Source organism: Gobius niger, assembly GCF_951799975.1.
Source record: "Gobius niger genome assembly, chromosome: 9".
In the NCBI taxonomy this organism is placed as follows: Eukaryota; Metazoa; Chordata; class Actinopteri; order Gobiiformes; family Gobiidae; genus Gobius; species Gobius niger.
The window spans coordinates 19559160-19574710 of record NC_136860.1 but is presented as its reverse complement, the minus strand read 5'-3'; the positions used below and the strand labels follow the sequence as shown (position 1 = coordinate 19574710).

At 39.7% G+C, this 15551-nt stretch overlaps 3 protein-coding genes across 3 annotated transcripts in view; all 3 read right to left on the bottom strand.

Moving 5' to 3' along the window:
- myo16 (myosin XVI) overlaps positions 1-2732 on the bottom strand; it is a 73713-nt gene extending 70981 nt beyond the window's left edge. The window contains exon 1 of the mRNA XM_079563206.1: positions 2597-2732. The gene's annotated coding sequence lies outside the window, so the exon portion shown is untranslated. The remainder of the gene's footprint in view (positions 1-2596) is intronic.
- Positions 2733-7135: 4403 nt separating this feature from the next.
- On the bottom strand, positions 7136-9867 carry tnfsf13b (TNF superfamily member 13b). Its single transcript, XM_079562645.1, has 6 exons — positions 9511-9867; positions 9309-9429; positions 8672-8728; positions 8447-8571; positions 7896-8046; positions 7136-7771 (listed from the first exon to the last, which is right to left on the bottom strand). Exons 1-6 carry the CDS (start codon positions 9721-9723, stop codon positions 7659-7661), a joined length of 780 nt encoding a protein of 259 aa, XP_079418771.1. The 5' UTR covers positions 9724-9867; the 3' UTR covers positions 7136-7658.
- Positions 9868-12902: 3035 nt separating this feature from the next.
- Positions 12903-14521, bottom strand: abhd13 (abhydrolase domain containing 13). Its single transcript, XM_079563192.1, has 2 exons — positions 14297-14521; positions 12903-14029 (listed from the first exon to the last, which is right to left on the bottom strand). The coding sequence occupies exon 2, from the start codon at positions 13993-13995 to the stop codon at positions 12949-12951; it is 1047 nt and encodes a 348-aa protein (XP_079419318.1). The 5' UTR covers positions 13996-14029; positions 14297-14521; the 3' UTR covers positions 12903-12948.
- Between the last annotated feature and the right edge of the window lie 1030 nt (positions 14522-15551).

Sequence of the window (15551 nt, the reverse complement as noted above, 5' to 3'; positions counted from 1 at the left end):
GAAAAATCAGCCGTTTGCCCACCATTCACTAAAATATCCGGTCAAAAACTTTTAAATAAACAATAGCAGCGATCCTCCCTATACACAGCTCAGCTTTGGTATTGTTTTATCAGAGGCTGAGATCTCGCACCAAAGGGTTGGATTTGATTTCAGTGTCCTGGAAGTGTGCCATCTCCAAATAACATGCTGCTCACACTGCCAGCAGAGTTCCTCAGCACCTGTCAGTAGCTTTAGGTTCACTTGGACAACTGTCCTGTTCCATGTATTTCTCTTGACATCACAACATAGTTTAAAATTGGTGGAGCAGCTAAAAATTCCATGCAGGTAACTTTCAAGAGGCAGATTTCTAGTCTTAGTTAGTTGCTAATTTCTCTGTTATTCCTGGGCCAATTCACATGAAACAAAAACTGTCACAAAGTTCAAAGTCATCTCTTCCAGCACATATGAACTATGGTCTAATTATTTCCTCATAAAGGCTTCCAAAAGTGGTGACAATATTCAAAAACATGTGCATTGGCCATTTGAGAAAGGACTTTCAGCCAAACAAATAATATGGCAGGTTTGTGAATACAATCACAAAATACCATACAAAACCCCCCAACAGAATTTCTATTGTTTGTGAACATATGATATCAAACAGGTCCATTTGATTTGGCATATTGGCACATCTGATTTATTCATACAAACACTAGTCAGTTTCTACACTAACTTGGCCTGTGGTTTTGTTAAAAAATACTATGACTGCATTTTATCAGCCTTTATATTAAAATGGAGTAGACTGGCTCGGATTTCATTTCATACAAATCAGAGAGAGAGATTCATTGTTAACCTTAATCCCCAAGACCCTTGAGTCTCAGTCAGAGATCGGACTTCCTGCTAGAGCTGTGTAGAACTACTTTGTATTCTTAATTGCCTATTCATTGACTTTTGGATATACGTACAAATGTGGGGAAAGCTGACCATGTTAAAAATAGACACATACAGAATGTACTTGTCATAAAACATGGAGGCTGACATTTGATCTGCATCTAGACTTTTTAAACAGAAAATCTTGACAAAACTCACTGTGACGCAATTGATGAAAATGACATAAGCTATTTCTGTCATTGTCACACACATACTCATACACATAGTTTTGGAGAACAAGTTCATAGTTCCTTAATCATGCATGAGAGGTAACGCAAAATAATGCTGCAACCGCAGGGACTCGACTTTTCACCAGAGTGAGCAGACCACTTTACATGTGTAAAACAGTGGGGTGGCTGTATCTTCCTTGAACACCTCCGGTGCAGTGACAGCAGCTGATCCATCAAAAAGCAAGCGGGAGAAAACTCTCTCGGCAAATCCCATTTTCTCAGAACCTCATGCTACATAAATCAAGCAATTATAATCAATGTCATTTGTGAGTATATGGTTTAGCAACTGACCCAGTGGAGCATGAAACCTCATAGAATCACAGCATAATAGTTGCTCATAGACATTAGTTGACGTCTAACCAGTTTGTGTTTAAGAGTGTTGAACTTGTTTAATGTTTTGTGGCTCAGTGGAAAGAGCATTAACTCTTAACTTCAAATGTTTGATAGAATAGATAAATCAGTGGTCAAAGGTAGGACTAAAAAAAGCCTAATCTGAATTGATTTTTGTCCAAATTTTAGTACAGGACTGGGTCACACTAAAATTGCACAAGGTCCTGCATACCACCAAAAATAAACCTGTGTAGTTGTTCCAGTTTGAGAACCCCCTGCATGATAGAATTAACTTTATTAAAAAAGTTAAACTGTAGTGTATTGAAAGAGATGTTTCTATTCTTCTAGTGATACCTCAGGGTCAAGCCGGTCGTGGAGGTCAACAATGTGGCTGGACCAGAGGAGCACAGATGGGTACTGCACATTTACTCAATACGACTGAAACGGCCATCAAAGCGCAATACTTAAGATTGCTTTTAAACAGTTACGGCTCAACATATTGTGGCCTCAACCCAAGCACTAAACAGTAAAGAGTGCTAGAGCAGCTCCACACTTAGACCGACAGCCTTCTTTGAATGAACCCATCTGTGCACTCCGCAGAAACAATGGCTGAATTTGTGGGCTGACACAGAGTTATGCTCCTGCTTGCTAGTCCACAACATTTAGCTTAACCATATATCTACCTCTCCTGTTGCCCCACTGTACTTCTGTTCCACAAGAGTTGTTTTGTTTAGACCTTTTCATTCATTGCTTCTTTTGCAGTTTTCTACAGTACAGCCATCATCACAGGGCTACTCCAGACTCTCGTGAAACTGGGGTAACTCCCACCTCACCAGCAGTGCACCAGGGTTTTTCAGAAGATGGTTACTGGTCAAAAACTACCGGTAACTTTGGCTGCAAGATGTCAACTTAAACAACAGGTACAATGAAATAACTCAATCCTTCAATCTCCTTTTCCAAAAGGGGCACTAACAAATCATCACTTTGAGGTCCTTCAATTCAATTTGTGTTTGTAGTGCGGAAGATTGGCCTCCACTTTCATTCATTCCATGGCTGGGTTGTTGATATAAACTATATTGTAATAAAGGGTATTGTACAAGTAAAAGAAAGAAAGTATCATCACCCCTTACCTTACAGTGCCATTTTCTTTTTTGGTCCTTTCTGCTTAAAAGTAGCATCCACAGGCATCTAGGTCTCAGCAGCAAAAAAAATGGGTAACTCACGGTAGAGCGAGATAGAGAGCTCTGGCAACTCCTACACCCATAGGCTAAAATCCTCCTGACATCCCATCAGAGCGGACGGGAGGGGTGCGAGGCAGGGGGAGTGAGCCAATACAAGTGGATGAGGGGTAGGTTGTAGTGAAAGCGAGCCAATGGACAGAGAGAATGAGATTAAGGAGTTTAGTTGTTGTTTGGCATAAAAAGCTATACACGAGTTTAAATCTCTAATTACTGATAGCTTTATAGCAAGCCCACGAGCAGCTGGTGAGTGGTGCAGAGGAGACCAGTCTGAAGTGTGGGTAGGGAGGGGGGGTGCGTGAACAATGGAGTGAAACTAAAACCACAGAATGAAAACAGACAGATAAAAAAGCTGTGCAGAGCAGATGCGTCAGGCATAAGGATAGAGATCACCTTTGCACCACAACTACGACAGCGGTTGAATCTTAAGAGTAAGAAATAAGTGTGGCTGTTTTATTACAAACATACTACCTATTTTTGGCATTTGTCATTCCGACCAGAAACAAAGGAAAACCTAAATAAACTTTAATTTTAATTAACCAATGTTTTACATTTTGATTGTGGGTATACACCTGATAGAATATTGAAATGAAATCCAAGACTGTCATGGTAAATGGTTTTAATTTAAACAGCAGTTTTCCACCTTGCCAGGGTCAAAACGACAGTGAGCACTTGCAGAGGCCGGGATTTGAACCACCAACCTTCAGGTTATAAGATGACTCGCTCTACCGTCTGAGGCACTGCTGACTGTAGATTCTGTGTACTCACTTTTGCTATTCTCTTGTAAAATTAGTGATGTTCTTTCAAATCAAGTCTCTACATTGATAATAGGGTGAGATTACATTTGTTAATTTATTTTCAGATTTAAAGTAGTACTAAGTAACTCATGCCCCTAGAGGCCATAAGCGCCACTGCAGGTGTCGTAGCATGTTGCGTTTTTTTTTACTCATTAATTGTCCATGAGAGTAAATACTACGCTGACAGAAAAGACAAAGGGGATATTGTACATTGTGCCACAACTCAATTATACAATGGAGATCTTTTTTTTTCACTGAAACTTGGCTGTAAATAGGCTACTGCTAAAGTGGCGCTAGCCCGGAGTTAGCTTTGCCTGTTAGCCTGTTAGCTTCTTCTTTGTGATTCTCTTAGACTGTATTGCACCTCTGACCCAGAGGCAGGGAAGTTGCAAGGGTGGGTATCTGGCCAGAGACACCAGGGGGAGATGAAAGACCCCCCAATCATCCCATTCACTTGTATTACCCCAGAGGGACTACGAAAAGGATTTTTTAAGGAAAACAAGTTACTTAGTACTGCTTTCAAATATATTGCTTTTACTAATATGTTTTACGGACATTCACAAGATACATCTTTTAAATAAGCCTCAGCTTGAGCTTGAATTGAATGCTTTCCACACAATAATATTCCATTTTAACTCCAAACTGGCTGCTGCTGCTTCCACAGAATTGGCTGCAGATGTAAAGATTAATAACCCTCATGACAATAAATTAAATTGACCATAGTGTAGATAGGTTTTAGGGACTAGTACTTCAAAGACCCACCGCTATTGACTGTATACAAAGAAATCAGCAACAGAAACAGTCCTGCTCTGAAAGCCAGAGTTTCATTTCGGAGGCAACAGAAGTGCATGTGTGTGTGTGTCTGTATGGAAGGGGGGCTGGGTTGTTGTGGCAATCCAAAACATTTCTCTCTCTCTCTGTCTCTCTCTGTCTGTCTCTCTCTCTCTCTCTCTCTCTCTCTCTCTCTCTCTCTTTCTTTCTCTCTCTCTCTCTCTCTCTCTCTCTCTCTCTCTCTGTCTCATCCATCACGTGCCCCACCCTCCAACTCCTGACCTTGACAAAACGGTTAAAGATATGAGCTTAAATACTTCTCACTTTCAATTTTCAGCGCTGTGACCTTTTAAGTCTAAATTAATTCAAACCCAATCATACTGTGACTCTGTTATGAGCAAATACCCCTCTCTTCCTACAGACTTCGTATTATCACATTTTCCAGATCAGCGGCAATTAGTGTCTTCTCGCGCTGAAGAGATTTACAAATTATGGGAGCACAGAACAGGGTGTTGGGAATTTGAAAGCACGGATGGGCAAAATCCAGTTTGTTGATAAACCAAATCCAGGGTAAAATGAGAAATCCATGCGGTAGCGCCTGCCAATTCAGCTGCAGGGCCCTGGATCAGCCTGATTACTCCAGGCCGACTCCTGCAGATCAAAGTAATCCTTAAATACGACAAGTACAAAATGTGGTAGAGAGAAAATGCCAAAATTTGACAGGGCCAGCATATGGAATTTGTTGTTGTTTTCATAATAAGTGAATCTGCAATTCTCATGAAAAGTGGGGTGAATGTATGATCTTTCCTCCCTTTTTATTTATATATATATATATATATGAGATATAGACATTTCTGAGTATATATATTAAGTATATATATTCCTGTTCCTGATATTAAATAATCCATTCACTAAAAGTCAATGTCCCCCTTGTAAGCCATAGAACATTTTAGATGATTGCTTTAGGAAGAGCATCTGTTGCAAAGCTGTTCCAACTCAATACACAAATCAATATGTGAATCAGTGTGGATCGCAGATGTTTTGCGGTAGTGACTTGAGCAAGAACAGTGACGATTGGCTAGTAGTGTAATGGGAAAAACTAAAATGTTTTCATGCATCTGCCATTGAAATTACTATCATGTTATAATTCATTGATGTAGGACCGGTCAGGCAGTGGAGGAAGAGGCAAAACGGATGGAACATGGACGACAAGACGAGGCGCACATTTCTCCAGTGATTCATCTCCAAAAATTCAGCACTAACATGAATCAACAATATTTGGGGAGTCTTATCAATAATTTTAATACTTTTAGGGCTGGTTTTGAATTCAAAGTCGAGTTGGCAATCCAAATTGATTCATATTTTTAGAAAACGTGAGTTTTTACAGTGATTACCTTTGCTATTTTTGGGTTTATTGATGCACTTTAACAAAACCAATACATATTTATGTATATATATATATATATATATATATACATTTAAATATATTTACAGTTATTTTGCTTTAAATGGGGGAATTTTTCTTATATAATCATAAATCAAGTTGTTTTTAGATTTTTATGGGGAAACAAATCGCCCAGCTCTAAGTACTTTATTGTTTCACATGACTATATCAACTTATTGAAGTATCACAAAATGTTATACATGTTTTTTTTAACCAAAGCACATATTTTGAAGATGAATATCGGCACAAAATCGAACAAATCAGTCCTTACAATGTTTCCTTTAAATGTGTTTGAAGCTACGCCTTAAAAACTACAAATAGTCTATAATTATGTATATCAATGAACAGCTTTTTGAAAGTAAAGCTTTTAAAATGTATGGCCTTTTCAATTTGGTAACTACAGCAATAAGGAATGCCATTTAACGGTTGCAAGAGTCTCACTGTTTACGTCAATAATACAATTTGTATGTAAAGCACTTGTACTTTTGTTTTGTTCCTTGCAGAAAACACCTCATGCGTGTCCGTCTGGGCCATAAACACAGCCAGCGTGTGTACTCAGCAGGTCTCATTTCCTGGTTCTCGGTTAGCCCTCCCAGTCGAGCCCACAGTGACATCAGCTTCCGCCAACACACCAGCCGTTGCCACGGCACCGCACAAAGACATCCCTGGCCCGGGGGAAGGAGGGGGGGGACCGTGAAGCCTGTCACATTTTACCCATTATGGTGAGATTGGTGCTGCGTCCTCTGTCTAACCCCCTTCTGCTGCTGCTTTGTTTGTTTTTTTCTGAGCCAATCGGTGTTTGAACAGCCGCTTACACTGTTTAACAGAGCATCTGAGAGCCACACTGACCGCGCTGACTGGTGCAACCCCATAGGCCAGTTTCTCCACTGCTGCAATTGACACGGCCATACTTTCTCCACACTAATAGTTTGCTTAAATGTCCCACCTCAGGCATGTATTTCAAAGTGTCTCCATCTTTACCCCCTTTCTGTCTTGCTGTGGGTCGTACTCCTTGTCAAACGGAGCCATGACTCTTTGGACAAAATACCCTGAGAAGAAATGGCCACCCACTGGGCTTTGTCTGAGTGTCTGCCCCAGTGGACACAAGGGCTGAGTGTGTCTCGCCGGCCCAGTCACTGAACAGAAAGTGAATGCCACTACATGAATGAGCGAAAGAACAACCAAGTTTATTTTTGAACTTAAAAAGAACAGCTACATTTTCACCCAAGCACAAGTGCTTCATATATCCGGACAGTATTTTGTAGCGTTGCAAGGTTTAATATTCCAACTTCAAGAGATCATTAAAAGGGGAATTCATCAAGTGAAGCAGCTTCTCGTGAAGGAAGTAGAATTCGATCTTTTGAATACTGCTATACACTTACACTACTATTTTAACTGCAGACAGTTAAAATATAATTGCAGTTAATTGCTTTGTCATATATTTAATTAAGCTGTATTCTACAAATCAGTGATACTCTCTAGATGCAGAATAGAAAGTGTGTTTTTGTGTGAACCTTTTCACTCAAATGCTGTATTTGGAAAGATGCATTGACAGATTCCCAGTTGGTACCTTTGGTCTAACATAATGCAAATATCTGCTCAGCACATCTCAGGTACCTCAGTGTCCGGTGCTGTCCCACTTTATTCTGCACATCCTCTTCTGTAGTTATTCAAACAGCACATCAATAGCAACTCACTGTTGCATAGTTTCAGTCCCTCTGCTTCCTCTCAGTGCAGAGTTACTCTTTGAATTCCCCCTCTAGTGGTATAAACTGGAAAAGCAACCTTTGCACACTATGATGTCATCTCTTGTACAGACGTGATGCATACAATGACAAATTTGGAAGACAAGTTTTAGGTGAGTAAATATGCTAGAAAAGTATGCATAGATGGAGTTGGATTGTACAAAAACACTCACAAAATGCCAATATGAAGAGATATATCACACTAGTTTGAATGCACCCATAAATGTTCCTTCTCCATCCAGGGAAATGTTGGCTGATGGCCTGGGAATCAGCAGCTCCAAGTAGTCCCCATATTCCAGCTTCACAATACCTATAGAGGTAAATACGTTTTTCCTTTATACCAAGTAATGAAGGAGAGCGATACAAATCCTCAAACGCATGACACATATAATACAAATTGCTTTCCTTGTAGCTTTAAAAGCTCATGTGCTCACCTCCAGTGTAGCAGGTGTTATAGGAGTGAACTTCTCTCATGTTTTTGATGCAGCGAAAAAGAACCACGTGAGACGCCTCGTTCCCCACCACACTGGCCTTCCACCGGATGACCACATGGCCCATGGCGACCTGGGTGTCCATGTAGTAGACCTGTGTCTCGAGGTACAAATGACACATTAATATTGATTTTATGTCCTTCAAGAAATGCAGCAACTTTAAATTGACTTCTAAAGGAGGTACTGAAGGCAAAGGCAATCCCTACAGCAGGGGTAGGCAACGTCAGAGCCGGGGGCCAAATCCCAAATCAGATTAAATCCCTTTTAAATCAAAAAGAAAAATGCTAAAAAATATAGTCAATTGCTTTAATATTTCCACATATGATGCACAAAATTGCCATTTTTTTTAAAAAAAGTGGTGCTTTGCTTTGGGGAAACAATTGGGAGTTTTGGTCCCTGGTGCTTTGAGGATGAAGAAAATCAGCCCTCCAAAAAGCAAATTTTGTGGTACATAACTCAGCAGCACCATCTTGTGGTTAAAATAAGTGACTAACCTGGCTGTATACGTAGTAGTAGCCCTGCTGTTTGATCAGTATTCTGTCCTCGGCTTCCTCCAGGGCAGAGCCGCGCTTCAGGCCCGTCTGCCACGGGATAGCAGTGTTCATCTCCAAGTCAAAGTCTACTCAATAGAATCACAATTACAGAAAAATAAATAAATATATATATATATATATATATATATATATATATATATAATGATAGTGATTTTTAAAGCTTACCTTTAATGGAAGTTTTCCTGTTGCCATTTGCCATGAACTGCAGAAAAGGCTGAGAATCTTGGAGTAACGTATTCAGAAATTAGAACCATAATATGGAGTTTTTACTAACTGGTATTCATGGGTTAGTTTCTCATCAAGGTCATAATGTATTGCTGTACACTAATAAAATCAGCAAGGATCGTCAGTCAAAGACAGCAGGAATACAAGATACAAGATTTATTTAAAGTCAGAAGTCTCTAACATGTAGCTTGGGGTCTACCAGTAGCTTTTCCCTTTTCCACGTGGCTCCCCAATGGTTTTCTAAACTTCTACATAATCATGATGTGTCAAATTTGATCAATGTCTTGACTAACCAATGTATCAAAGTCACATTTATATAAATGTTTTCTTTGTGCACCAATGAGGTATGAACACGAACACAATGCACAAACATTTAGGTCAGTGCAGGAAAGTACATTTTTTTCTCCCACTTCTATGCGGATATATTTTTTTTTGTATGTTATCAAAATGGAAGTACAATGAGTTTTAAAACTCATTTATTCATTCAGTATTAAGTATTACGGTTAAACTAAATACATTTTGTCACTGTGTGTTGAAATATTATCTTGATTACTAAATGCCCAGGGTGGACTCTTACCTATGATCTCTCTTCCACTGGTCATCCTCCTCCTTCTCGTCAGTACAGAAGCCTGCTCAGACTCCGCTCTCCCCGGACTCTGAGTATACTCACTGCTTCTCCAGGTAAATGCATTGTCCATCTGAAAAGCACATAGACCAAACGAGGACATAAAACTGGATAACTCTTTACAATGCATTTCTCCGTCCCCATCACCCCTTACCTGGCCTCTCTGCTGGCCCTCCAGTCCGTCCTGTTTCCTGCGGCAGACCTCAGACTTGAGCTCCTCCACCTCTGCGTGTAGGACTACCAGCTGGTAGAGTGACAGAGCAGAGAGAGAAGAGGAGGTGACAGCTGCCACAGTGAATAGGAGCATAGCCCAGGACACTCTCCTTACAGGCTCGCTCCCCGGCTCAACTTGTGTCCCCACTGCCATCACGGTCACTCACAACACAGACCTCGACACGCACGCTCGCTCAACAACAAAAGACGCCTGTTTGAGTCATATCCACTATAAACATGACTTGTACTCCATGAGCGTGCTTTCGTTTCTGGTGCTTTCTGGCTTTCGGTTTATATGACGCAGAACCAGGGCACAACAGCTTCCTTTATTTTGCAATTAATCAAACGTTGCTTCCTGATCTACAAATGTGTATTTTTTTCGTCATGAACTCGGTTACATTGTTTTGTTAACTACAAGCTTCCTCTGACTGTTAATACACAGTCTCTCTGGCTTACTTTTTGATCAGCTTAACTTTGATCAAAAAAGATAGTCTTTTGCTGGTCATTGAAAGCCATGATTAAAATGTCTGCAATATAAGTGAGGCTTGTAGTTTGAGGGAAAAGAGGGAAGTGCACAAGCCTCCAAAATTTAAATACCCCAAATGTACTGTAGACACATCACTGTTGCTATTTTTGCTGTCCATAACACATGTTTTGGTCTCAGTTCTTTAATTTTACTTTAAAGGGACTATACAGAGTTTAAACATGTCAAAATTCTGTATTTTCCTCCCCCTACATGTTCCAACAATGTCCTATGGTGTAGAATGAGCCCAGACCTGTTCACCACAACTGCCTCTATAATCCTGCACTGTCACTCAAAAAGGTGTTAATTCAGGTCCGAATTGCCGTCATGCACGAGCTTAATATAGCAGGTGCAGTTACACGTCTGACCTGGATTGGCAGTAGTGAGTATAAAATGGCTAACTTGCATCTAGCCCCTTTAAAGACAAAACCTGTGGTTGCTCTTTATACAGTATATATTCAGTCCCGATCAAAAGTTTAAGTTGAAAAATTGCAAAAATTCACATTTTGCACACACTGGTGACATTTTCAGTGCCTTCCACTTGACTTTTTTGTAGCCTACCATAAGAATCATTTAAGAAGTTCCACCTACGCAGCGATGGCGCGCTGCGAGAGGCCCTGCTTTGCCTTTGCCATCAGGACGTCATGACAGTGTTAATACCTGATGGAAAATGATGAAAGCACATTTTTGCAGATTTGGCCTTTTAAAGGCAAGTAGTTCTAAACTTTTGATCAGCTGCAAAACAGCATATTTCAGTTTTGTTGTCTCTCTCCCATTTCCTCTTGTTGCATTTTGAAGTTGGAACCTTGTTAAGATCCAACCATGCAAAATGTACATTGTTGCATTTATCAGGACTGTATACAATTATTATAGTTTGCCTCTAGCGTTCTTTCTTATAAAGTAACACTATTCTTTTAGTACATTCCGTTGCATATATTTTTTCCCTTAATTACTACCAAGTTTGATGATGTATATGTTCGTGATTTGAATAGTTACTTTTTTGTTTTTGTTCTATCAAGAACATTAAAGGCATAGAAAGGAGGTAAGTTCCATTGAACTAACTTCCCAGTGTATAACATTGCATGTGAAGAAACAGAACTGTTCCTTTTTTGTGCCCAAAAAATGAATAAAAGACATTACAGACACAATATGTATTAGCATTTAGTCTGGCTGGGTGAAAACCTATTCATATCATTTGCACTTTAATTGAACTCTGGTGTTTAGAAAAAAAAAAAAACACATTTACTCTTAATGTATCAATTTATTGCATGTTACAGAAAATAGAAAGTGTGCTTATAAAATAAGTTTGATGTTTTGAAATAGAAAAATGGAAAAGCACTCATACATTCATGAGTATAAAACAATGGATCATTCAGATGTCATTGATGTGGAGTACTTAAAGGATGACCACGAAACATTGCGGCCTCAGCACTCCCATGTTAGACCAGACTGTGCCAACTCCTTCACAGACAACTGCTCTATTCACAGGCGAACATAATATGTCCCATAGTGCATTTCTACAACAACACATGGTGACCAGACATTCAACTGAATGCGATCAGCAACACATTCAGTTTTAAGTGACCTAAATGAAAGACTATATTATAAATTATCCATTTAAATTGTTAAGCATGAAAGAGAAAAGTTTAAACTTGCCCCAAGTAAACTCTGCAACAAATCCATAAAAAGAAAAAAACTACAATGAATTCAATAAGCATTCTATTATGAAAAAGAAATACATTTACATTGCTTTGGGCCACACAAGATTTTAAAAGGGATGGAGGAAATACTCGGCACATGTGTAATTGACACTGTGTGAAGCGTGAAAAGTACTATACAAATAAGCTTCCATTCCATTGAGGCAAGCAATCCGTTTCTGCCCCTTTGTTTTTTTTCTTTTTTTGAGGGGGAATTTTTTGTGTTCTCAAAATTCATTGCACCATATATATTTGTATATATTAAGTTACATAGATACATACAATGTTTCCTTATAAAGGAGACTTGAGATTGCATTGATTGGGGGTGTAGTTTTTTCGTTTTTTTCCCACTCCAATTCAGTCTGTGATTTAAATCATACACTTTTTAACACATCTTAGTCAGATTCAGTACAAAACCTAGTGTTTAAAATATGGCTGAACAAATAATAAAAGTCAAATGTCTTCATCACACTGCTGTGCACTGTGTTGCATTTTGTAAACCTGGGCAGACAGAGTTTTTTAATTGTCAGACTCTGCTTCAACCTGGAAGACATGCACCAAAGGTTAATTAGCTCAGTAAAAGCTCTCTAAGAGACTAAAGCCACAGCAGAGCCAGGTGATGAGCAGACAACATAATCCACAACAAACACTTCTGTCTTCAAAATTATTGCAAACCTCAATCAGAAATGACTTGTATGTTACTATAAAAAGGACAAATACTGTAGATTCCAGCATCCAGTGACAGCTAGTTTGTGCATTTGTGTTAAAGTCAAACTCTGCCCTATGCCAAGACGTTACATGACTGATAGTAAATAATGTAATAATAATTAGGAGACGTGCTCAGTGTTTGACTGTTGAATATAACTTATAATGTTCCTAACCTTCTGAATCACTGCCCATTATTCTTTAGATTGTTAGGATGCATTTTAGAGTGGAATGGACTGGTCATGCCTACTCTGAGTTCATTCATGAAAGTTCAGGGTGTGTATCCATGACTGCAGTACAAGACCTAAACCAAGGCAAGAATGACACACCACTCACTCAAACATTATACACATAACAAATATATTACTTTTACATAATTATAAATGTGATAATATTCCAGTTATGCATACAAATGTACATTCTTTGTGGAATTTTTAGCCTCATCTTATTGACTCTAAATAATAGTTACACTTGCAGAAGGTTGAATTCTCTCCTCATTGGCATGACTTTTCAGTAAGTCTTTCATGAACTGCTCCAGTGCAGCAAAGTAGCCCTGACACTGCCATGTGTCATTGTGGGTGCCCTCAGGAAAAATAGCTAAGCGTTTAGTCCGCGCCGGGGACAATTCATAAAGCTGTTTCATCATGACAGGAGGAATGAGCTGGTCAGAAAGACCAGACACAAAAAGAGAGGGCATGCGGCACTGTAGCACCTGCCGATAGGACAGGAACTGATTCCTGTAGCACCACAAGGGCAGCAGACGCATGGGCATGAAGGAGAAGAGGGTGGACGCCATGTGGGGAATGCTCAAGAAGGTGTTCTCCACAATAACGGCAGCCACTCGATGAGGGTTCGCTGACGCCAAGCGCACAGCTACAGCACCTCCAAGGGAGCGGCCAAACAACAACACTTTAGTTTTGTCCAGATCAGGTCGAGTCATAACGTAGTCCAATGTGGCCTCTGCATCCAAGTAAAGGCCATCCTCACTTGGCTCACCCTCACTTTTCCCATAACCTCTGTAGTCCACCAGCACTACATTAGCCTTCAGATTGACCAGCATCAGGAGGGCATTTGGTACCCTGTGGCCAATATTACCTGCATTGCCATGGAAATAAAGAATGGTGGGTGAGGAGGTGGTGCTTTGATTGGCAGAAGTGACTCCAGGAACTGTATCCCCTCCAGTGTAGCGGAGCAAGATTATGTTAAGTTTCACACCATCTTTAGTGCGAATGTAGACATTCTCATGTGGAATACCTGTAGGCAACGGGACATACAGCCGTGACGAAGAGGGCTGGTCTGGGAAGTAAAGAAGCACATCCTGGAATTTGTAAAGAATGCCAGCCACAGAGGCAAGTATTAGAGCTAAGAGGAAGAACCCTCCGTATAGGTGAAAGGTGAGAATGAGAGCCAGAAGAGATAGACGACATGCGCCCCAGGACCATGAGACCAGAGCGAGGGTACAGCGCTCCAGAGCACCACCCAGTCTCCACGGCTTCTCCATAACAAGGCCAGAGAAGAGTCACACAACGCTCAACCTGAAAACACAAATAAAGGCATGTTGTACAGATGATACCACAATGACATTTACAACTGTAGTTAATATTAGTCCAATGTTACTTCTCTTAGAACTGAACAAACTGAGCAATGTGGGAAGTGAACGTTAGGTACAGTAGCAGGGCGTGAAAGAGGGTTATTAACTAATAATAACTATCGACTTTAATTTAATATCTTTATCTCTTACATACTTTTAAGATGCCGTGAAACACCACCAGTTCATAACAAACATCATTAGCGCTACAGACCTCGTAAGTGTTAGCTTTTACTCACCCTTCCTCCATTTTCAGCGTCCCATCCACATGCTCTTTTCAACAAGCCGGTACGCAAACTTCAAAATATTGTCCTCATTACTCTTTTTTGCAAAGAAATATCGTGGTAGCAGAATATAAACGCAAATATCTAAAATGACTCAAAATCTATTGACTCAACTCAAAACCGGTAGAGCTAGCATTACTTGCACAGCTGGTTAGCTTGGTTGGTGTGTTGTCCAAAGACCACCGTGTAGAGCCATGCGCTGTCAAAGGTTCCGCTTAATTTTTTGTCCTGCAATGCGTCCTTTGTCATTTCTCACTGCATAAAACCCAGGTAATTAAGTTAATTACGCCTGAATATACAGTACATTATATATCTAGCATTTTAGATGTCACCACATTGTTATCTTTAGATACAATTGTGATAGTGGCCGCGAGATGCCGCTGTTGGACGTCATATAGTTCCATGGATATGACACAGAAGGCAAAGATGAACGGACTCCTCATATTCCAACTGCCTATGAATTATAATACACACACATAAACTGTAAATTACTTACTACTTCTTTACTCTACTTAACTACTACTTAGTGTGAAGACTTTTTATGTTTAGTGGGTAATAATAAATCTGTCTTTGAGATTACAGCATTTCCTCACACATTTGCTTTATAATAATAAACCACAGTCTGATCGACTGTGCTGGACAAACATAAAACATAATTTACACTTTTAAACTATAGTACACTTATAAATTCATATTTCATAGTTTATTTCCACAAGTGACAAACACATTTCAACTGTCAATCTAACACTACACTTAGGCCTACACATGTTAACACTGTCTATTCTAACACTACACTTACATATCATAACATTGGACCTAGTTAAATGTTTAGATTGCTATGTTATTTTACACCTTGATCACAGTGAGTATATATGACCTTGGAAGATGCAGACAGATCACAATCTCACAGCTGTTGCATTCTCCTTAAGGCTTACTCTTGTTATTCTGTTATTGTTTTTTTGTGGAATGCATCCAAAACACACATTTACTTAACAGTTTACAGCTCTTTGATACGAGGACATAGGACATTATATCATTGGTAACATGTTGTGCATTGCAAAAACATATTGCTTACGTCTAAATTTCAGAACATAGTCATTCAGTGATTTGTTCTCACCCCTCAGTGCAGTACCTTAGAACTCTTTGTTGGTCTGAGTGAATCTATTTGATGGAAACATTGAATGG